General features: G+C 49.3%; 1 protein-coding gene across 13 annotated transcripts in view; it reads right to left on the bottom strand.

The window, feature by feature from the left end:
• The window catches only part of LOC129384330 (uncharacterized), a 463,248-nt gene that overhangs the window by 350,416 nt on the left and 89,664 nt on the right, over positions 1-23,168 (bottom strand). For 10 of the 13 annotated variants that reach the window (XR_011896112.1, XR_011896110.1, XM_055069656.2 and 7 more), the window contains exon 2: positions 4,728-4,837. The exons of 2 other annotated variants lie outside the window; for them this stretch is intronic. Coding sequence is in view for 9 of the 11 variants with exons in the window: in XM_055069656.2 (XP_054925631.2) it covers positions 4,728-4,837 (110 nt within the window). In the remaining 2 variants the exon portion in view is untranslated. Of the gene's footprint in view, positions 1-4,727; positions 4,838-19,490; positions 19,566-23,168 lie in introns of those variants that run through there. One more of the 13 variants, XM_055069657.2, reaches the window with a different exon arrangement.

Here is a 23,168-nt window from a genome sequence, read left to right as displayed (position 1 = left end):
GCGAAAGAGGAGAACGAAGTGTGCTTGTCTTTACAGCGGCTCGGTGTAGGCGCGGCCCCTTTTCATCAATTATCTTTAGATAAACGCACCCGATCGTAACAATATAGAGTAACTGGCACCGGTATCCACTAAAGCACTAACGGCGTAACCGTCAATAGTCCCTGATAAATCTAGAGAACGCCGGTCGTCCTGTTCAGTTGTAGGTGGCGCCGAATCCGGATCTCTCTGTCTGCGTCAATAGGGGGCCTTCAGCACTTCGAGCATGAGCGACGTCGCCCGCACAGATTGTTTGAGCTAGCTTTTCCCGCGGGGACTTGGCGACCGCGCGGTACAATACCACTGGGGCGGAGCAGAAAATCGTCTCGGAGACGGTGATCGAGGCTGCCGCCCGGCAAGCGGTGGCGAGCGCTGGTGAGAGAGGTCGCTGGCCGTATCTGCGAGACGGCGAGTTTGCGGAAAAGCCGCGAAGTCCAAAGCGGTGGTATGGCGTTTCATCGCAATGGAAGCACAGAGGCCGCCGATCGGGTGTGTGCCAGACATCCGACTTCCGAGGGGACGTGCGTCTATTGTCGATGTAGTGAACTGGTCGCTCTAGACGATGGACAACTGGAGCGGCATGAGCAAAGGGCGACGACGTGTACCCAGCTTAGCAGTACGATGTCAGCTGTGCCGACTGATGTGACGCTGTAGGAGGAGCACGAATGAACAGCATTGGAGAGGAAGCAGGGTGCCTTAAGGCTTTCGTGTAGGTGGCACGGCTGTATTCAGTCGGTCCTGCCTCAGCGTTATCAGGAAGCAAGCTACCAAGGAAGACCTGGTGTAGCTCGCACTTGATAACATTTTCAATGGAGCTTACCGAAGGTTTCGGTGTTGGTGTGGCGACGGCCTTCTGCAACTATTCAAGTACTACAATGCGGATGAGCTCTGGCATACAGCCACTGTTACTTCCAACGGCTGTGAAAGTGTCAGCAGTGGACATGCTGTTCACTTGCAGCTCATACCGGTTGGACCCATACAGAAACATTTTTTTCCACGGTCATGGCCTCGGACAAGAACTCCGCCACCATCTTGGGAGGTCTCCGGGGGGCACGAGACAAGAAAAGAGCTGCTCCTTGACCCCGCGCATCAGATGACGTAACTTCGTCTCAGTCATTGCTGGATCATCTCGTTGGAAGAGGCGCGTCATGTCTTCGATGTATGTAATCACAGGTTTCTTTGGCAAATGGACGAGGGTCTGACCCGCACGTTCAGGTCGTTCGTGGCAATCGCCATTGGTGTAGGTCTTCAAATCCGACGTCAAAATTCACGCCACGACACCAGTTGCTCTTCATGGTTCCGTAACCACGTACGTGCGCTGTACCTCCAGGTAGGAGTAGTCGTGTGCCAGTTTTGCCGCACCGTCCCAGTGGTTATAAGCGGCGAGGTGCTGGAAGTCAACCACCCAGTCTTCAACGTCTTCGAACACTGCACCATAGAACGTCGTCGGCACCCGCGGGCTCTCAAGTGTATACCGGTTCCAAATAGTGTTCTACGTACCGGTTGGGGCGGGTTGAGCGGAAGCGCTGGTCATACCGGTTTAAGTGGTAGGAATAATAGTGTCGATGACTTCCAGGGCTAGTCTCCTGATCGTGCGGCTCGCCCATTGCAGGGCGATGTCGATTGGCACTGGATTCGTTGTGCGTATCCATGGAGACGCCTGCAATATGCGTGAGGGCTATCCGGCACCACCAGCTTTTTGTCTTGAGCCTTCGGAAGTACTCTTGGAGGTTTAATAAAGCGCACAGCAGCTGGCTCCTGAAAAGCATGGCATTCACATCTGGCTCGCTGTTCTTTTAGGCTCGGCTGACTCTTGGCCTCGACCCATTACCGGCATGTGGGAATACCATGGCATCGTCCAGGTACCAGAGGAAAGGGCTCTACTTCAGACCATGCACCATACTGTCTGTCATGCGCTCGAATGTGGCAGGCGCGTTGCAAAACCCGAAAGACATCACATTGAACTTGTGAAGCCCACCTAGCGTAGCAAAAGCTGGTTTCTCATTTTCTGATTCGGACATAGATATCTCTCAGTAGCCAGATCGAAACTCAGTTCTGTCGGGGCCATGTAAAAAATCTAGTGCGTCATCTATTCGTGGCAGAGGATAAATATCTTTATGCGTGATTTTCTTCAGCCCACTATAGCCGATGGAAATGTGCGCTTGAGCTTCTTTTAATGCATAAGCGTTCTTTGGCGTGTACCCCAATCCCGTCACGAGAAAAGTGTAATGCCTCGTAATTGCACAAAACTACATAATTTACAAACACATTGAATGGTCAGAACAGCTATAATATTATGCTCACCTACGCGTCCTATTCGCCGCATAGGTTCGCACTACCACAATCTGTGCTTCCCCGTCCGTCAAGTTCACCGCTCCTTCACTAGAAGGAGAGCCCTGTTGCGCACTACTACGTGCTACAATGGTCCGGTCACAAAAGAGGACGAGGACACGCCCAGCACGCTGACGGTGCGCGAGCAGTAGAATCGTCGGAATCAGGCTTTCACCTCATTGAGCGCGCTCAGCTAAACATATAATTTGTGGACACGAGGCACCAGCGTCCGTCTGGTTTTTCTTCACCTAAGTGTGTGAATGCAGGTGATTTGTAGCTTCATAAGTGAAAAGGAATAATTTAAACCAAAAGAAAAATAAAAAGAATATTCACACAGATGCATGGCGCTCCTTAGGAGATGCATGGGGAAGCTTATAATAGGAGTAGGCCAACCATAACTTCGGGGTTCACCAACTTGAAATTTGAAAATTGGTCGACTTGAAATTTTAGGGTGGGCCATCTTGTGATTCAGGGGTGAGCCAACTTAAAATTTTGTGGGGGCCAACATGAAATGTCGGGGCGGACACGGCTGAAGTTTGGGTGTGGGCCAAATGAAATTTTTGGGTAGCTTACGCGTACTTAGACAAGTCCAGTGGAGTTCCGGCATTCTTTTTTCTGCGTTACGAGAGATGGGGATCACTAGAAACTTGCGGAAAGGCATATGGTATCTTGCACTCGGTAAGTGACACGTGATATTGCCGCCGGTGAACAGAGCGGGAGCGGTCAGTCTGTACGTGATGAGTTGCGGCAGTAGTCTTACCGTGGACGGTTGGATGAACAGCGTACATGATGCCCTGCTTGTCCAACAAGGAAAGCAAATCCCGACACTGGGTACGTGTCAGGTCTTATCTTATGGTAGCCGACTGAAGTGTGGAAGGGGCCCCTAAAGGCGGCGAATTTAACTATGGTTGTGCAGTTTGAGCAGTAACAATAACGAAAGGCTGAGCGTGGACAACGCAAACGAGAATCGATCCAGATTCACGAGGCAACAGCAGGGGCCTAGGAGGGGAGTTTAACGCAGTAAAAAATTACAGACCCTTCAGAGAAACGAAGGCCAGAGTTGGTCCCAGTCCCTCTACACAAGGTATGGACATAAGGTAATACGTAACCATCCACAACTATGTGATAATTTGCGGTGACAATCCCTTCTTACACGGCCAAAGCACGCAATCGGTGGTAGTGACAAGGCAGACGCGCTCCGTCAATGGGAAGCGAATGGCTGGCAGCAGTGAAGTATTAGTGGAGCCGGTGACAAAAAATAAACGTGAAGGTAGAAGGCGAAAAATCCCACCCCAAGATGAGCTCGTGGGGGCGCTCACTGGGTGCTGCAAATACAACGAGATGACAAATGCCAAAGATGGAGACAGGAACTGTGCACGGCGCAATCCAATAATGTTCATGTCGTTCGCTTCACGTATACGAGGGTGGCAGTAAGGCGTAGTCACTTTTCGGGTGCAGGAACATTATCTGACTCGAATGATTGAAATAGCAGCAGCTGTGCGCATAATAGATTCTGCACACGCACCCTCTACAAGCACTGATGACAGGTTCTACTGTCGCTTTGGAGAATACAGGTTTTGACGCCATATGTGACCAGTGAACACGTGGAAGTCAGGCTGACGGCTGCTGGAGGTCACTACGGGAGGCGAACACCGTGCAGAGACGGTGTTGCCGGACGTGCCAGGATTGTGGTCAGTGGACATGGCAGGCGCTGTTATGCGTCGGTCTGAACGGAGCTCCAGGGAGAAATTTCCAGAGGGCTTGGGGGAATACGAGGCAACATTCCTAACTTATGAGGAAGCACGTTATTCCCGCCGAGATCCAGGTAGGCCGACAAAGACGCGGCGCATGTTATATATATATATACAGGGAGAGTGTCTGTGTGTGTGCGCACATGTCTGTGTCTTATCGTTCCGTCTCCCTTACCTCTTGCCTAAAGCACCGTAGCTAACTGCATACTTGTCTTCCAGTCAACATTCTTTGGTATAAAGTTTGTAAACAGGGATGAAGTGCCTCAGACAGGCCGGCCAACGTTTCGATAGGAGGACCTATCTTCGTCCTCCTATCGAAACGTTGGCCAGCCTGTCTGAGGCACTTCATCCCTGTTTACAAACTTTATACCACAGTGTGCTATTCCATCTGTCAGCCCCTTTCTTGTTTTTGGTCAACATTGTTGTATTTTACATCTCGTTTATCGATCTCTTTCTCTTTTGAATGCTGCATTTAGGACTTATTGCATGAAGAAAACCGGTGTGATTTCCAGAGTAACGGACTTTGTTCCCATCATTATCAACATGCAAGCTAGACCCTCAGCTTCTAGGCCATCTTTGCTGCCACATTGATCGCGTTGTTTTACTCACTCAGGATTATCTTCCAGAACATAATTAACAGTTGTGATTTTTAAGACTTGGTGTGGGTAATACTGCCTCATTAGTGAGAGTTGGTAGGCTGGACTAGGTACACAGACACTCTGGGATGGAAAAGAGAAAATTTCAGAGTATATTTGTCCATCGAGCACAACGTATGTTTCGCGCCACTAAAGTTTTTATCTTGCGTTCATTCTCACTTTAGCGGGCGGCCACCTCTGCTTAGACCAGTCACTCCCCATGTGAGCGCTTTAATGTGTAAGCTCACTTAGTGGACAGCTGTAAGGCTTCCTGTCGACGTTGTCGAGAAAATCGGGCTACTACCTCAGGCATCGCTTATGCATAGTGATGGACGCAGCGAGAGAGCGGTAAGCGGTGGCTGCGAAGCCACAATTTGAGAAAATAGATGCGCCTCCTGTTGACGAAACTATATTGACCAAAGTATGTTCGAATGAAACAGGCCACACATCAACGTCGGATCACTCCTTCACGTCAGCTATGGAAGCCTCATCATCAACTCGGGAGGCCACGGCGGGGTCGTCGTTCAAATACTATACAGCACTTCCGAGCTCGTCGAACGATTCATGATGCTCAAGCGCTAGTGAGGACCTGGAGGACAAAGGTTATATTTCTAGGAAACAAGCAGTTTCAAGTCCCAAGACTTAAAACAAGACAGTTGCGTTACCGTATTTGACAAATAACAGGGCTAACTAGGCGAGGACGAAGAAAAATGGGATCACGAGAGGTTTTCTTTAACATACCTGATATTAAAAGCTGCAGTTGTATTTCAACCATATTGAACTGTAGCTTAAGTAAATACCCATATCACTAAGCGTCGTTAAAAGTGAAATCACTGTCTTCCGCTTAGCTTACCTATCCACAAACACTGACGTATTCTCAGGCGATAACTATACACGTAGAATAATTAAAATGTCTGTGAGTGATTTATACAAAAAGCTTAATTGGCACGTACACATTGAGTGTATGGCATCTAAAGAAGCATGTGCTGATGGTTTATTAAGAAAAATCAGTAGCAGTCATCCTTAAACGCGTAGAGAGACTGCTGATGATCTGTTGTATGCATCTCCGCCCCATTTTAGTGTCTACTTATAAGTTAGGCCCTCTTGTTTTTTTTATAGCAACAATCATTGCCTCTATGTACAGGCCTTGCGAAATTTGTAGCGAATAATATTCTGTATCATGAAACGCACATGCATTCTCTTCAAACTCAATTTAGGATACTGACAGTCCCAACATAACTGAACCTATGTGCCTCTCCCGAGAGACTTTACTACTATGTGTTCATTCGACAGCCCACTCCGTTATTTGAGAATGAACGGCTTCGATCGCATTGCCCACAGATATTTCCGTAGCACAGATATTTCCGTAGCGAGCGTCGGCGTCCTATCTCACAACTGAGCGAACGAGTACAGCGAAAGGTGATAGCCAACGCAGAGCGCAGCAGGCGATAAAAGACAGCGACAACGAAGACAGCGCGAGGAGGAAGGTGGAGGAGGAGGGTATGACGAAAGCGTGAGAAGTGTAATGAAGCAGACGCGCCCCTGTGTATGTGCCATCTGAAGAGGAAGACGAAGGGCCGTGCCGTGATCGCGAGCGAGCCCCCGTGATACGGACAGCCCTTGCAGTGCCTTGATTTAGCGTAGCACACCGTTGTGAACGACAATAAACCTCGCCGCATTTGGTGGAGGTTGCTGAGATCCTTCGCCTCGTCCTGGAGCTCCACACTCGAGCCCTGCCAACAAGATCGCCCAGCACAATGCCTGATCCCGCCACCTCGTTGCCTGCACCCCCGGCTGCCAGTGTCATCTGCGTCGGCGTTCCTCATCAACGCGACCCACCCATTTTCGGTGGGACCGCCGAACACGACGTGGAAGACTGGCTGTCATCGTACGAAAGTGTAAGTGCCCATAACAGATGGGATGACCAGTCTAAGCTGTAGACCCACGTGCCTTTCTACCTAGCCGACGTAGCCAAACTTTGGTTTTTCAACCACGAATCAGACTTTACGAGCTGGTCCGCGTTTAAGACTGTTTGCTGAAGTCTTTGATCGCCCAGCTCTGCGTAAGCTACGCGCTGAACAGCGTCTACGCCAGCGCGCACAGCAGCCTGGAGAGACATTCCTCAGCTACATCGAGGATGTTCTCGATTTGTCCAAGCGGACATATCCTCTGATATGACGCAACATATCAGTGGATGACAAGATTAAACACATCCTCAAGGGCATTGAGGACAGCGCATTCCAGATGTTGCTGGCCAAAAGCCCAACTAGCGTATCAGTCCTCATTAACCTCTGCCAGAGCTTTGAAGAGCTGCGCCGCCATCGTTTCATCGCCCGCCAGAACATTCAGCACGCCGATTCCGTCTCGAGCATCGCTGTTTCTACAGAAATAACCAACTCGACCCTCTCGCAGCATATTAAAGATTTTATTCGTGAGGAGGTGGCCAGGCAGCTCTCGCTGCTGCCTCACAGCGACGCACCTACGGCAGCTTTGCCTCCAACGCTGCAGCAAGCCATCCGAACTCAGATATCTGAAGCGCTTCCTGCAGCTCCTACAACCCCCCTACCCAATCGGTGCCGCTGGCCCATACCAACTTTGCCACTCACCCTACGTCGCTGCCGCTCAGTTATGCAGCCGTGGTTGCGCGGCCACCTGCGCAGACAGCTTCCTTTTCATCGCCCATGCATCCGGCTTCATGTCCAGTTGCGCGACCGTCACCACAATTTTTGCGTCCCACCGAGACGGCGCGCACTCAAGACAACCGGCCTATCTGCTTCGCCTGCGGCATTGCTTTGACACGCCCAGCTACGCGCCACAATAAGCCGCCACACCTCCGTTTTCACCGCGACGTCTCGACACTGATCACCGGTCGGAAACTCGGCGCTCTCCTTTCCCTCGTCGGCGTTCAATATCGCCCCTGCGTCGTCGAGTTCCACTGAAGAGGGAAAGTGACTGCTGCAGTTCCTGAGGCATGAACTGCAAATACATCAACGTTCTCAAGACCTCAATCTTCGCCGCAAAATGTTATTAGCGTTTTTGTAGAGGGAGTACCCGCAGTCGCACTAGTCGATACCGGAGCAGCCGTTTCCGTCATTCACGAGAGCCTTTGCCGCAAGCTACGAAAAGTGACTACAGTTCGCTCTGGTCTGGTGCTCGCCACTGCCAGCGCGCAGCGAATTCACCCTTCAGCTGTATGCACGGCCCGTGTCGTCATCAACGACGTTCTGTGCATAATCGAGTGTTTCGTGCTACCATCTTGCTCTCACGACCCCATCCTTGGTTGGGATTTCCTGTCACATAATCATGCTGTCATTGACTGTTCGCGTGCAGAAGTGTCGCTTTTACCACTATGTGAATCAGTGCCGACCAGCTCTCCTCACTTTGCCGACAAACTCACTGTTGATGCCAAAACAACCATATATCCTGAGTCGTCGATGGCTGTTGTCTTGTCGTCTGATACCACATCTGACGCTACCGTAGTGTTCACGCCGTCCGATGTGTTTGCTCAACGCAAGGGGATTGTTCTTCCGTTTGCCGTGCTTACTGTAACATCTGGGTCAACTGTGATGCTGGTCACCAACTACTACCAGTACCCGATCAGCCTACTGCGTGGAGAGACCGTAGGATACCTCCAGGCGGTCGACTACGTCGACGACCTCGATGTTCCTACCGACTCCCTCCGTCATGTTGACGCCATCGCTTCGGTCTCCGGCTTATCACCTTCAGTGGTTTTTGACAACGCCATCGACCTTGCTCTTTCCCCACCTCATCGCCGCCAACTTCTCGCTCTCCTTCACCAGTTTGTCAATTCCTTCGACTGTAATCAGACGTCACTGGGCCATGCCACCGCTGTTTCTCACACCATCGAAACCGGTTCCCACTCCCCCTTGCGACAGCGCCCGTATCGTGTCTCCGCCGAAGAGCGTCGAATCATCACGGAGCAAGTGGACGACATGCTCAAACGTAGAGTCATCCGTCCCTCTCAAAGTCCTCGGTCTTCACCTGTCGTATTGGAGAGAAAAAAAGAAGGCTCTATTCGCTTTTGTGTCGACTACAGACGCCTAAAAAAGATAACGAGAAAAGACGTTTATCCACTGCCTCGAATCGATGACGCTCTCGATTGCTTACAAGGCGCAGAATACTTCTTCCTTGGATCTGCGCTCCGGGTACTGGCAAGTTCCAATGGCCGAACCTGACCGTCCGAAAACCGCATTCGTTACACCCGATGGCCTCTACGAGTTTAACGTCATGCCCTTCGGGTTGTGCAACGCGCCTGCTACTTTTGAGCGTATGATGAACACCATCCTTCGCGGCAACAAATGGAAGACCTGTTTATGTTACCTAGACGACATCGTCGTTTTCTCAACCGATTTTCCGGCCCACCTCGCTCGCCAGCATGACATTCTGACCTGTCTCGCATCTGCCGGCCTACAGCTTAACCTGAAAAAGTGCCGTTTTGCTGCAAGAAAACTAACCATATTGGGTCACGTCATCTCAAAAGATGGCGTCCTCCCGGACTCAGACAAGCTCCGCGCCATTGCCGACTTCCCAACGCCCACGTATATCAAAACCCTCAGAAGTTTTATTGGCTTATGTTCCTATTTTCGCCGCTTCCTACGCAATTTCGCATCCATCATGGCACCTTTGACAAGTTAACTTTCCGCCAGTAACGCCATAGCAGCGTGGTCACCTGAATGTGATGCAGCGTTTCGGCAGTTACGCCACTTGTTGACCTCACCACCAATTCTTCGCCACTACGACCCTGATGATCCCACGAAAGTCCATACTGACGCCAGCGGATTTGGCCTTGGCGCAGTCTTACCGCAACGGAAAGCTGGCTATTCCTTTGTAACAATTGCTACAAACGGGTGGATGTCCGACTTTCCCTTTATTAATGACTTCTCTTCCCTTTATTAATTACGTCGTCGCTTATGCAATCTGTACTATAAAGAAAGCCGAATTAGATGACTCCGTCACAGAAAAGGAATGCCTAGCGATCATCTGGGCACAAAGCAAGTATCGCCCACACCTTTACGGCCGTGCTTTTGCCCTTGTTACTGACCACCATGTCCTTTCTTGGCTTTCTTCTTTGAAAGACCCGGCTGGACGCTTGGGACGTTGAGTGCTTCGCTTGCAAGAGTACGACATCCGCGTGATGTACCGCTCCGGTCGCAAGCACTCCGACGCTGATGCGCTCTCTCGCTCCCCACTGACGCCTGATTTGGCGTCTTTGTCAGCTACCTCGTCCAGCCTGTCACCGTTCACCATCACTGACATGCTCACAGAGCAGCGCAAGGACCCAACCCTTGCAAATGTTACTTGACTACCTTGCTGCCCCGTCTGACGTCCCTTCGACACGAGCTGTGCATCGCCAAGCAACCCACTTTTCCGGGCGGGACAACATTCTATATCGCCGCAACTACATGCCCTACGGACGCAAATGGCTCCTCGCTATACCTCGTCATATGCGCTCTGACGTCTGCGCGTCTTTTCACTCTGATCCTCTAAGCGCCCATGCCGGCGTCCTCAAAACTTGCACAAGGTTGCGTCAGCGTTATTATTGGAGAGGCATGTACAACTTTGTGCAAAAGTAAATTCAGTCTCGCACTACATGCCAACAAGGCAAGACACCTACCCAGCGTTTCACAGGACCGTTGCAGCCGCTACCATGCCCGTCTCGTCCGTTCGACCGCGTCGGCATCGACCTCTGCGGCCCGTTTCCATGCAGCGGGCGTGGAAATCGGTGGATTATTGCCGACGTAGATCCCCTTACTCGCTACGCCGAGACTGCAGCTCTGCCAGCAGCGACTACCCGTGACGTTGGTTTTTCCATTCTTCGCAATTTTGTTCTTCGCCACGGTGCTCCACGAGAATTACTGAGTGATAGGGGCCGTGTCTTCCTCTCAGAGGGCATCCAAGCCCTCCTCGCTGAGTGCAGGATAATTCATCGCAAATCGACCGCGTACCAACCCCAGACCAACGGTCTGACCGAGCGCTTCAATCGCACACTTGGCGACATGTTGCGGATGTTTATTTCATCCGACCACTCCAACTGGGACACCGTACTTCGCTCTGTTACGTTCGCGTACAACACCGCGACGCAAGCGACCACCGGCTTTTCCCCCTTTTTCCTTGTGTATGGCCGTGAGCCTTCATGCCCTTTGGACACCATACTGCCGTACCAACCTGACGCTACAGAGTATACTCCGCTTTCTGAAGTCGCCAATTATGCTGAAGATTGCCGTCAGCTGGCACGTGCCCTGACTAGTGAAACTCAAGAACGTCAAAAGACAAGACATGATCATGCTCATCAACCACCGCACAACTTTGCTCCTGGTTCGCTTGTGTGGCTTTGGATACCAGCCCACATTCCTGGCCTTTCTTCCAAACTCCTGGGCCGTTATCACGGTCCGTACCGTATCATCGAGGCCACATCACCGGTAAACTACATCGTCGAGCCGCTCTCCCTGTCACCAGACCTGCGTCGTTGTGGGCGAGATACAGTACACGTCAACCGCCTGAAACCGTATTACGACCCTCTCATCTTCTCCGCGCCCTGAGTCGCCAGGATGGCTACACTTCGCTCCCGGGGCATTGTAATGAAGCAGACGCGCCCCTGTGTATGTGCCGTCTGAAGAGGAAGACGAAGGGCCGTGCCGTGATCGCGAGCGCACCCTGTGCTACGGACAGCCCTTGCAGTGCCCTGATTTATCTAGCGTTCCACACCGTTGTGAACGGCAATAAACCTCGTCGCAGAAGAAACGCGTAGTGTCGTGCTAGACGGACTATATATCTGATGCAGAGCCGTGCTCCCTCACGAGTAGCAGAAAATAGCATCATTTTCTCCTTCCTCCGAATCACTATGCGGACTACGGCGACGATAGCTGCGAGACGGCAGTAGAGTAGCCTTCGCCGCGAGGTTCCACATAAAGTCCAAGGACGATAAAGCCGTCGCCGCGCCGCATGCTGTATGTGCTGTTGAAAGCAGGCGAGGGTGAGTCGGCGAACGTGGTTTAATCTCCCGCGTGCGCGAGCGACGAAGCCGGGCCGGAAGCGCGCCCTCTGTTGTCCGGCCTGGGTCGGACGGGTGTCAGGCTTGGGACGAAGGTGTCCTTCTCGTGCGCTCTCTCTCACGTGATCAGTGTGCACAACCGCGCGAGCCTCAACTCAACACGATCTGCGATGTTTCTAGAGTGCGCGCACTGCAGGTAGCTTCTAATGCGCCGTGCTTGTCACCTTTCGTTCCCGTTGAAGCGAGAGATTCACGAAGTTTAATTCGCTTGCTGCGGCCGCGATTCCTCGCTCAAGCATTTTGACAGGGAGTTTCCGCACTCATCGAGCGAGAGGTGTTCATGTTTACCTGTGTGCGCGTGTCATCGTGCATGCTAATTTAGTTGAAACACGTTGGCTGGGTAGTTGGTTTGAAACCAATATAGAATCTGTAAGCGCGTCTGACCAAGGACGTAGAAAGAAGCAGACATACACAGACAGCGCTGTCTCTGTGTCTGTTTCGTTCTACGTCCTTGGTCAGACGCGCTTACACATTCTATCATTGTCAATTTAGTTAGCGAATGCTTAGAAGTTCATATGGCCGATAATACTAATATCCATACCTCATACAGCTATCTACTAATTTGCTATCGCAATCGGTGCTTCGTCTTTCGGGCGAATCTGCCACTTTTCTTGCAGAAGCTATTAGAACCATTACAAGTACTAATCCATAATATGGTTTCCCCAAATTAACGTACTGCAACAGTAAGCATCAAGTTTGATGATATGCATTTTCAAAACGCTAGGTTTCTGCATATTGAAACTTCAATGTTTGTTGGATGACCACCTTTAGAAACTCGGATAGTTCCGTCAATGAAGAGAAGAGTAGGCATCTGTCCGCCATTATTAAATTGTTTTTGCTCCCTCTAAGTGCCCTACTTTACATCAGTATTGCAGGCAGTGTTATTGCCGATCATTCAGGCTGTATGAAAACTTTCCACGTCTATTCTTTCTACCACAATCATAACCAACTCCTTGTTGGTTTGTTCTGCTCTATCGGCGCTAAATTTATTCATCATTCGCCGAGGATTTCATTCATATATCTTCCAGAATTTATGCCTCATTCGTTTGGTATAGGTATTAGCGCACATTGGATTCGCGTTAAACGACTCTGCAGACGAAATAGCGGCGGCATCTCTTAAAGGCCCAATACTGCGCGATACTGCCCATCCTAATGTTTTGGGCACATATCACTGTTTCAAGATTTTCAAAAAATTACGTCCAAGAGGAACATGACAAATCGTGTGTATTCAGTAACACCGATTTTCATCATCTCAGATTCCCTTGGCTAAGCAGATGGTGCTGAACGAGAAAATTCAACACGAAAGCAAAACAGAAAATTTCATTTACGGAAATGCGTTTCCGAACACCAATGTTTAATTTTCATTCCCACAGGTCTGATTTGGCTCGTTCCCCTCGATGTTGTTATTGCAATCAACGTGAAACTATGGAACATTTCTTTACAGAATGTGATAGTTTCAACGTGCAAAGAAAATTACTTTTATAAGGTCGCTTTCGCCAACTTGGATTAGTCAGTAAACTTCCTGATATGCTATCTCTTGGGGCGTCGGCCCAAGTTTACTGCAATAGGAACGTATGTGATGCCATAATTAATTTTGTAAGTGAAACAAATGACTGCCATGTTACCTATATAGTGTTTTTTGGTCAACAGGACAACAAAAATATTAACTTGAAATTTCGAAATATTATAGCCTGAAAATTGATATTAACGATTAGTATACATTTATTAACTGATGCTAAATTTACGAAATTTAATTTAGGTTTTGTTTCTTTTTTGCCTACTGCCGTCTGACCTCATGGCCGATCCACCGTAGTAGATTCAGCCGCACCAATAGGCCCCAAACAAAACCAAATGTTAACTCACCCGTTTCTTGACCAATCTCCCATGGTGTCTATGAGACAGTCTTGGAGGCAACCCAACCAACACAAACGCTTGGGTTGCAATACTCTTCATTCTAGTCTAATTAGCTTTGCTGCTTGTCAAATATGAACTTTCACAAACTCGGCCAAGTTTCTCTACTGCTGAAGTGTTGCCGTATATTCACGGCTAATCCCATAGGCTCAAGAAATTTAATGGCTTTGGCGTCAAGGTACTTTTCTTGGCTAAGCACCAGGTTCAAGCGATCAGTCCAGTCGTTATCAAATCTACTCAGGCAGTGTCATCGAGCGTGGTGATGTGTAAAGGTACCAGTGACATGTGGCATGCTGTGCGAAAGAACATACCTAAAGCCAGGTGTCTATATTCTTTGAAATATACCCTTGTTAACTATTAAGTCCAGCATTGACCACGTGAGAGTGGCAGCCACTGCTTGGAAGGATCACGATGTTCCAGCGGCATCATGACTCGTCCACTAGGCAGGTAGCTCAAGCCTATTTCAGCCATTGTAGGGGATACACGTGCTCAAAGGCGAGATTAATTTCATTTAAGGCCTATAATAATGTTCTTTTTTCGCTTGTTTCATTTGATGTTTAAGCTTCGCGCTTTCACAATGAACCTCAGTTGAAAATGTAGCGCTTTTTGCGTGCCCCTCCTTCTTGATTGTCTTCCGTTTCGTCATGCTATTCGCGTTGTGCTTCTCAATGCTGCTGCCGGACCCTACTTTCGTTTGTCGTGCCTTTTATCCTTGATGCATTCTATGAAACTCTTGTTGGTACTGGCAGGCGATGCTGAGCCCTAGTCCTAAAACTGAACAGATGCTGTTAGACCTGCGGACTGGTCAAGCGCGTATAAGTCAGGACATGCAAGCGCTCATCGATAAAGGACTGCTCTGATGAACGCCTGACCAAAATAAAGTCTTGCGCCTCAACCGCTAGCAAACTTGCTTCGCACATACGAGAAGTGGAGTTAGCGCTACTTCAACTAAACGAAATTTTTTAGAGGTGTGGATTAGAAAAAAGAAACGACGAATTAGAAAACCGTTCAAGAAACAACACCGTTGTAAGCTATAGTTTCTCATGGTTTATCTGATAAGCTATGGGTTATTACCTGCTTTCACCCATGTTGCAGATACTGACAGCAAACATGATAGTTTCCTGTGATAAAATTGGAGCACGCTTAAGCTTCGCCTTCAAGAGTGGAACGCGATAGCATTATCGCAGCCCGTTTGCACGGCCACTCATTCGCTTGACATGCTCTTGATTCACACAAAGACGAAACGTGCGCCTGAGCAAGCGGAACGAACCAAAGAACTCGGTGTCTCGGGGGGAGAAACGATCTACGCGAGCCAAACGTCGTGATCGGCACGGACAGCCGGGCCGCGACGTGCCATGAAGGCGAACGCGATCATGGGACTGACGCCTCGATGGGATCATCTTCTATCTCGCTTGGGAGTACCATGCAGACGCATGACTCCTCGCCAGCAGGACGGCACACATCGCAGGGGACGCTTTCCCACCGGACGCGCTACGGCGCAGCGATGACGTCAGAGGCGTCCCGCATCGCACGCTGCACCTAGGAATCGCGCTGTGAGCGGAAAGAGGAACCACGTAGCCTAAACAGTAGGGCTTGGGTGACGCACGCTGGAAGTTGGGAGATGAGAAAGCGAGAAAGCTTATTAAACGCAAGGGTATTGGGGCATCCTCGCACCGGTCTCCGCACGGCCCCAATGCGCTCAAACTAGACGAAGGGGAGACGCGGGCGAGTGGCGCGCCACCTGTCGGGGAAGCGCCGTGCATTGCGAGGAGGGGGTCTTCTGCGTTAGCCGCAAGATGGCTTTGCGTGTGCGCCAAGCGCAGAAGAAATGTAGCGGAAACGTACTTCGCTACTCGTTTAACTGCGACTTCTGTAACTTACATGCTCATAATTATCGATAGACACCGCAGTACAACTCCCTACGGCACGTTTCTAAGCCAACGCCGCATGCACTAGAGGCGCTTTTGTCCCGCTTTGAACCATCAAACTCATGGCTAAGTGGTAGCGCCTCCGTCTCACAGTCAGGAGACCGTGGTTCGATTCCCACCCAGCCCATCTTGCAAGTTATTTACAAATTGGCTTCCTGGATTTTTCGCTCACGGCCAACGCCGCCAACGACACCGGCTTTTCTGCGACACGAGCTCCTTAACGCTGTCGCGATAATATCGAGCGATGTCACAGCCCTGAATCGCAGATGGAAGGAAAGCAAAGGCTCGTTATTTTAAGATTAGTCGACTTGAGAACACAGATAGACGTATTAAATATGAAGAAACTGAACGGAACAAGCATTCATTTTGATGAAGATTACGTGCGTACGTCGAGTACGCAGAGTTCTAGCAGCCCTGCACTGAACTTCGCAAGGATGATGTAAAATGAGTTTCCAGTTGGACTATTATATCTGATAATTGACACTGTCAAACATGTGTGAGACGACGTGAACAATTCCGTTGTTGAAACTGCCCTAAAAATTGATCTTTGTCTGCAGAACACTAATTACAATTTTAAACGTAAACGCACCAAACATTGCTAAACAACACTAAATTTATTTGGCGTGTTGAATCAGAATATTCATCAGTTATTTGGGCAAGTAAAAATCGGTTGAACGACTCGATTTCCGTTACGAAATTCTTGCCTCCAAGGTGCTCCGTTCTAATAAAGGATACGCCTGCCGTCAAAGTGCAGGGGTAGCATTGTTTATTATAAATGATATTAAATTTGGCCCTCCAGCCGACCTAAACGGAGTCTCTGTTGTAATGTCAACATTCGTTGTTTTGTGGTCGTGAATAGCCTCATATATCACCCTTCAAGCACTGACAACGGTATGTTTTTCGCCAATAATGAATACCATAAACACCAGTTTCCTTGTTCGCAAAAAGTAATCTTTGGAGATCTTAATCTGTCATGTATTGCTGGCTCCTCCTAGGCTTCGGCTAGTCGTGACAAGATGTTGTGATCTGCTGATGACAACGTTGATCTGGCTATCTAGCATAACTTAAAGCAAATGTTTTTACATCCTGTCCAAGATACTCCTCTTGTCGGTCTCGTGTTTTTTAACAATCAACTTGAAGAACGGAAAAAACGTAAGTTTACTGATGGCCTATCTGACAAAAAAAAAAATAGTGGTTATTAACGCGAAGACTGCCTGTGAACCTAACAGACCGTAAGACAGCGTAGTCACTAATTTCAGGCGGGCTTGATAACTTAATTCTCGCTCATCTTGTACATTTTACCATGATTTCATATCATGCATCCAACAGTAGAATGTTGATGTGTTACTCAATTTTTGTTTTATTGTGCAGACATGTATTGCGAGACATGTTCCTTAAGGCGTATAAAGAAAAACCCTAGGCGTCCATGGTGCATTAGAGAAATTATGCAGTTACTCCTCCGCATAAAATTCACTCGTATTAGAAAAATCGTTCAAGAAATAACAACGTTGTAAGCTATGCTTTATCATGGTTTATCGGATAAGCTGTGGGTTAGAGTGACCTCGAGGGACCAACAGAAGGGACCTCGAGTCTACAAATACCACACGTGACGGAAACTTACACAAAATTGAACCAGTCCAATGTTGTAGACATTTCAAAAACATTGAGTAAAAAAGAAATAGGCGTGCTCAGCAAGGGCCTAAACTTTGGTCCCACGAACAACACAATAAATGAATTCGAGCTTCGCAAGGACCTCTCAGAATTTTCACGACGAATGCGTATCAGATACTTTTTTGCAGACAATAACACACCAGACACCGGGACGATACCGCTTAGAGCCCAGTCCACTTGGACTCCCGAATCAGAACAAGCCATAAAACTTGACACATACCTTAAAACTGTCAGTAAAGAAATTATAAGTCAATCCAAGACATCTAAGTGACCTAAAAACATAACTGCGTCGAAGAGTCGTATCATTTCAAATCTTATTTGCTGGAATGACGTTGTTATTAAGGAAGCAGATAAGGGTGTAAGTATAGTTATTTGGTCAGTAGAAAAAGACAAGCACGAGGCTTACAGACAACTAAACAACCCAGAATACTACCGTAAGCTAGATAACGATCCGACATTATCCTACATATTGATAATTACCAACAGGCTGAAATCACTATTGGCTGATGAATTGATAACACCGTCAGAATACAAATTTCTTAAAACAAGCAGCAAAACTGCCTGGCTGATTTACCTCCTTCCGAAAATTCATAAAATTCAATCCGCTAAACTATACACAGCTATATCCCAGGTTGCCCGATAGTGTCAAACAACAACATCCCCACAGAGAGCATCTCCACGTTCCTTAACCACTTCCTTGGTTACTTGCCAAAAGGACTTCCGTCATTTGTACAAGATATGCCCCACCAGCTTAGAATTATGGAGGACATTAATACTTAAGGTGCATTACCCCACAACATAATTCTCGCAGCACTAGACCTCACGGCCCTATACGCCAACATTCCAATCCCCGATGGTTTATCTTCGATGAAAACAAATGCTGTCTAAACACTGCACAACACTGTACTGAAGTCTACTTGTCTCTCCTTGAATTAGTTCTAACACATAACTACTTCGAATTTGAGGAGAGTTACGAATTGGAGGAGAGTAGAGTGGGTGAGGGAACAAACGCGAGTTAATGGTATCTTAGTTGAAATAAAAAAAAATGGGCATGGGCAGGACATATAGTGAAAGGGGAAGATAACCGATGGTCATTAAGGGTTACGGACTGGATTCCAAGGGAAGCGAAGCGTAGCAGGGGGCAGCGGAAAGTTAGGTGGGCTGATGAGATTAAGAAGTTTGCAGGGACGACATCACCATAATTTGTACACGACCGGGGTAGTTGGAGAAATATGGGAGATGCCTTTGCCCTGCAGTGGGCTTAACCAGGCTGATGATGATGATGATGATGATGATGACTACCTACAGATACATGGGACAAGCATGGGTATTCCTTTTGCACCAACCTACGCGAACATACTTATGGGGATTCTAGAAACAGATTCCCTATCGGCGCTGCAATGACAAGCCCCACACATACCTACGACACATAGACGACATATTCATTATATGGGGACATGGTCAAGACAGTGTAGATAAATATGTAGCATTTCTAAACTCTTTTCATCCAACAAAAAAATTCGCATAAGAATCTTCAACTGAGCGCATAAACATTCTAGAAACAACAGTATGCATTGAAAATGGGGCACTAAAGACAACGATTTATAGGAAACCTATCGACAAACAATAGTACCTAGAATATACGAGGCACCATCCCAGACATTGCAAACAAGGCATCTTTAAAGGCCAAGCCACGCAACTAAGTCGCATTTGCGTTAAAAACCAAGACTACATACATAGACTCGATCACCTTACAGTAACCCTATCAAACAGGAACCGCCCAAACAGCTTCAAAAAGCCTACACCGCTGCAACCACACTTGATCGAGCCGAGGTCCTCAAGCGCCGCCCGAGAATGACAAACATAGCAACGCCTCTTCTTACTACTAAATTCTCAAACGCACTCCCAAACGTGAAAAACATCCACAGTAAATACTACCCAATCCTCACCAGCAACCAGAAACCTAAAAAAAGATTTCCAGACCCGCCGAGAGTAGCTTACAGATGCAACACTAATTTTAAAGATATTCTTGTGCATGCGACACTAAGGACAAAGACGAAGCTGGGAACTGGTCCCTGTGGCCGCCCCAGATGCTCTACATGCAAACATATTCAATCTACTACTACAGCAAAAAGTACACCATCGAATTACTCACACAAGGTAACTTCTGGTTGCACCTGTACATCAGGCAACGTAGTATACTGTCTAGAATGTGCCACTCGTAGCAAACAATACATAGGTAAGGCTGGAGAACAAATTCATACAAGTCTCAATGCTCACCACGCGGATACAAAACATAACTTGCGTAAATCAGTAGCCAGCCACTTCAATGGTCATATATTCGACAAGGCAAGGCTCTATATAGTACAAACAAATTTCCATGCACCTCGCGAAAGGAAATATACGGAATCATACCTCATACAAAAGTTTAATTGCCTACACCCAACGGGAACTAATTTGGCACGTGACAACTTAGAATCTTTAGAAGCGGTAACTTAAATCTGAAATTCTCATATCATCAATCACGGCACAAAGCACGTTATGCCACCAGCTAACCTTAATTCCTTAACCTCACGTATTCCTCCATTCCGAAAACTGTTTTCCTGCCCAGTACTCAATTTATTATACTCTTTCATGTTGTTTTCGTTTATATCAACTGTACGACCCCATTTCGCCATGTACACCTGCCCCCTCCCGCTTCTGCACACGTCACCCTCCTATTTGTTATTCCGGTTTCGGTCCCACCCCTTTTTTTGGTCTGTTTTAATTATATGTTTTTTAAGTGCCCTCACCAACACATTTCAATGTCCCAGGTGCCAGCATACCTTTTTCGGCGCCTCAGCCACACAGCGTATTGGCATTTCTGTATACCGCCATAAGGCGCTATACAGAATGCTGTATACCTATGTTGAGTTACTGGGGCTAACTCCCCTTGAAAGACCATGCCGCTTCCTTCCAGTTACCCCTTGCATTGAACCCCAGACTCCTTGTCGACATCCTAACTGCTTCAAAATTACTCGACGCATTTGCTGCTAAGCTACTCAAGTCACTCTTTCAACTGATGTCTTTTTCGGTTTTTTTGTTACTCGCGCACTGACCACCTGATCGGCTCTTCTAAACCCACAAAAGCATACCGCCAACGACACCCCTGAATGCTCCCTAATCTCTCGCTTCCCCAAGCGAGCGGACGCATCTCACCTGGGCACCGTGTTTTTTTTTCTTTCAACTGCCGGATTTTTTAGTCGCGCCTTAATGAAAGTGCATCGATTGGATGCGTGAAGTTGTGTGGACCACCGGGAACCCAAATCCTGAGGTAGGGGACAGCTTTTTTCCGAATTTAGAGGACTTTTGTTTGCCGAGGGGAGCGTCCGCCGCTGGGCCTAACAGCGACTTCGTCCTTGGCCGGGGGAGCGGTAGGCCCAGCCGGTGCCTTGGTGAAGCCGCCTGCGGACATCCAACCATCGGTGATTATGCAAGTGAGCATTGTTCTAAGATGATTTTCGCTATGCGTGTAGAGGTGGACGGCAGTGAAATTTCGCCGGACCAGTGCACAAGATCGCAAGACTGGAAAACTGCCGGTGAGAGAGTCAGGCACAAAGGCATGGGCAAGATAGGCCTAAATCCCGTACTTCAAACGAGCCAAGATGGCGCCAAGGCCACGGCTGATGTCAACAGCCGGAGTAATAACCTCGGTGGTGGCGCCACTGGCAGCGACACACGTCACTCAAGGGTGAAACGTATAAACAAGGGCAATTTGTTGAAGGGCGCGCGCATGCCAGACTTGCCGCGCGCAGACATAAAGATCGTGTTCCGACTGCGAGGCGAGGCTCCACGTGAGCGACGTGACTCGCGTTGAACTAAGTCGTGCAATTGCGGCGGCGGCACAGATCCCCGCCAATGAAGCAAGTGAAGACGTCGTGTGCCCCAACCTACAGCAAAATATCGTAGTGGTGAGCACCTCCAAGAGAAAGCACGCCGACCGATACGCTGCAGTAGGAAGGATCGACATACGCGGCACGGCGCACGATATAAGTACCTACGAAGCGGCCCCCCACGGCACGGTGAAGGGCGTCATAAGGGGCATCCCGCTCGAGGATACGGTCCAGGAGATTCAGAACAATGCTGTGCCAAGCGTAACCTAACGGCCCTACACGCAAACCGAATCGGTAAGACCCGATTTAATCGCCATTGCTTTCGAAGGCCACAACGTACCCAATTACGTGAGATACGGTAACCTGCCCACGGAATGCATGTTGCACAGAAAACAAATCGATGTATGCTATGCGTGCGGAAGAGTGGGCCACAGAATGGACGTGTGGCCGGATCCTTCGAACACGATCTGCCGAGGGTGCGGAATCTCCAACCCCGCCGAAGACCACAGATGTGTCCCGAAGTGTGGCCTGTGCGGAGCCAAACACCTGACCGCGCACAAGGCCTGCAAAGCCCGCTTCAAGACGCCCTACGTCGTCCGCCGGCGATGCTGGGAACGGCGCCGAGCAGAGGAAGAAGATGCCGGGAGAAGAAACCGAGACAAGAGAGGTCCGGCAGGCGGACCCCGCCGTAGCGCATCCAAACAACGAGGCCGGTCACACACGCCAGGCCGTACCAGCAACAACAGTGGCGGCGGAAACGGCTGCCGGACGGCTACCGCCGCTAGCGCTCCCGGACCAGTCCGAGATCTGGGGCCAGTTCGAGGTCCCGGAGCGAGTCAACCGGACGCCGAGGGATCGCCGAGAAAAAGGTGGGCTGGAACAACAGGTCTCCCGTCGCTCGAACCAGCGAAACCGAATTCCCACCGCTCACCCCCTCCCAGCCCCTTAACTCACAAGCGAATCCGCAAAAGGACAGTAGCGAAGTGATAGAGCTTAAGAGGATCATCGAGCGCCAAAACGCTCAGATCCAGGAGCCCAAATACGTGCGATTATGAATAAGATCGAAACGCGGGCGAATAACGGCAGCTCCGCAAATGTAAGCCCCCAAAACAACAGGACGGCGGCAAACAACGCCGCAGGCTTGCGCAGGTTGCCGCGGAGGGACTCCCCCTCGCCCCGCCTAGGGCGGGCGGCGGGAGAGGTTGGGGCCACGCAACGTGCATCAAGTAATCAAGAGGCGATGGACGCCGAAATGAGCCCCGCGAGCGGAGAGGAAGCGGCGACCACAGAGACCGCGACCGCGGCAATGACACAGATCCCGCGAGAAGGAGAGCTGACGGCCATTTTGGCCGCAATTTCCAAAATTAATGAAAAGCTAGGCGAAATGGACGCCCGATTCGAGGCTGTCGAGAGTCAGCCTCACACGCGATCGGTGAAGCAAGAGCGCCTAGCGCCAAAAGTAGCCTCAACATAGGTGAGGAACCGCTTCACGTCCCTGAAAAAGGAGCGGTTCGAAAAAATCAAAGGAGCGATCACGAAAAGGCGCAATCAACTCGAGATGTCCGGAAAGGATGATGCAGAAACCAAGTAAGAAGCACAAGAAGAAGACCGGGGGGGGGGGGGGGGGGGGGGTACCAACGTAACTTATCAATGGAACTGCCGCGGGATTCTATACAAAGAAGCGGAACTATTGTTACACATTGACGTGCAAGAAAACCAGCCTGATGTAATTGCTCTACAGGAAACAAACGGAAAACCAAGACTCCCGGGGTACGTCACTTACATGGACCTCACGCAGAACGGAACGGTGGTGCTCGTCCACAGCAACGTGGCGGCAACTGAACATGTCATGGCGCCGGGCGGGTGCGAGCACACGCTGATCGATATTCATGCGAGAGAAATTGGCAGCTTGGGCAATTTATTTGTAATGAGCGCGTACTGCCAGCCGTCACAACGGCAGT

The sequence above is a fragment of the Dermacentor andersoni genome, chromosome 8 (genome assembly GCF_023375885.2).
Source record: "Dermacentor andersoni chromosome 8, qqDerAnde1_hic_scaffold, whole genome shotgun sequence".
NCBI classification, from domain to species: domain Eukaryota; kingdom Metazoa; phylum Arthropoda; class Arachnida; order Ixodida; family Ixodidae; genus Dermacentor; species Dermacentor andersoni.
This window is presented reverse-complemented; position numbering and strand designations above follow the sequence as displayed.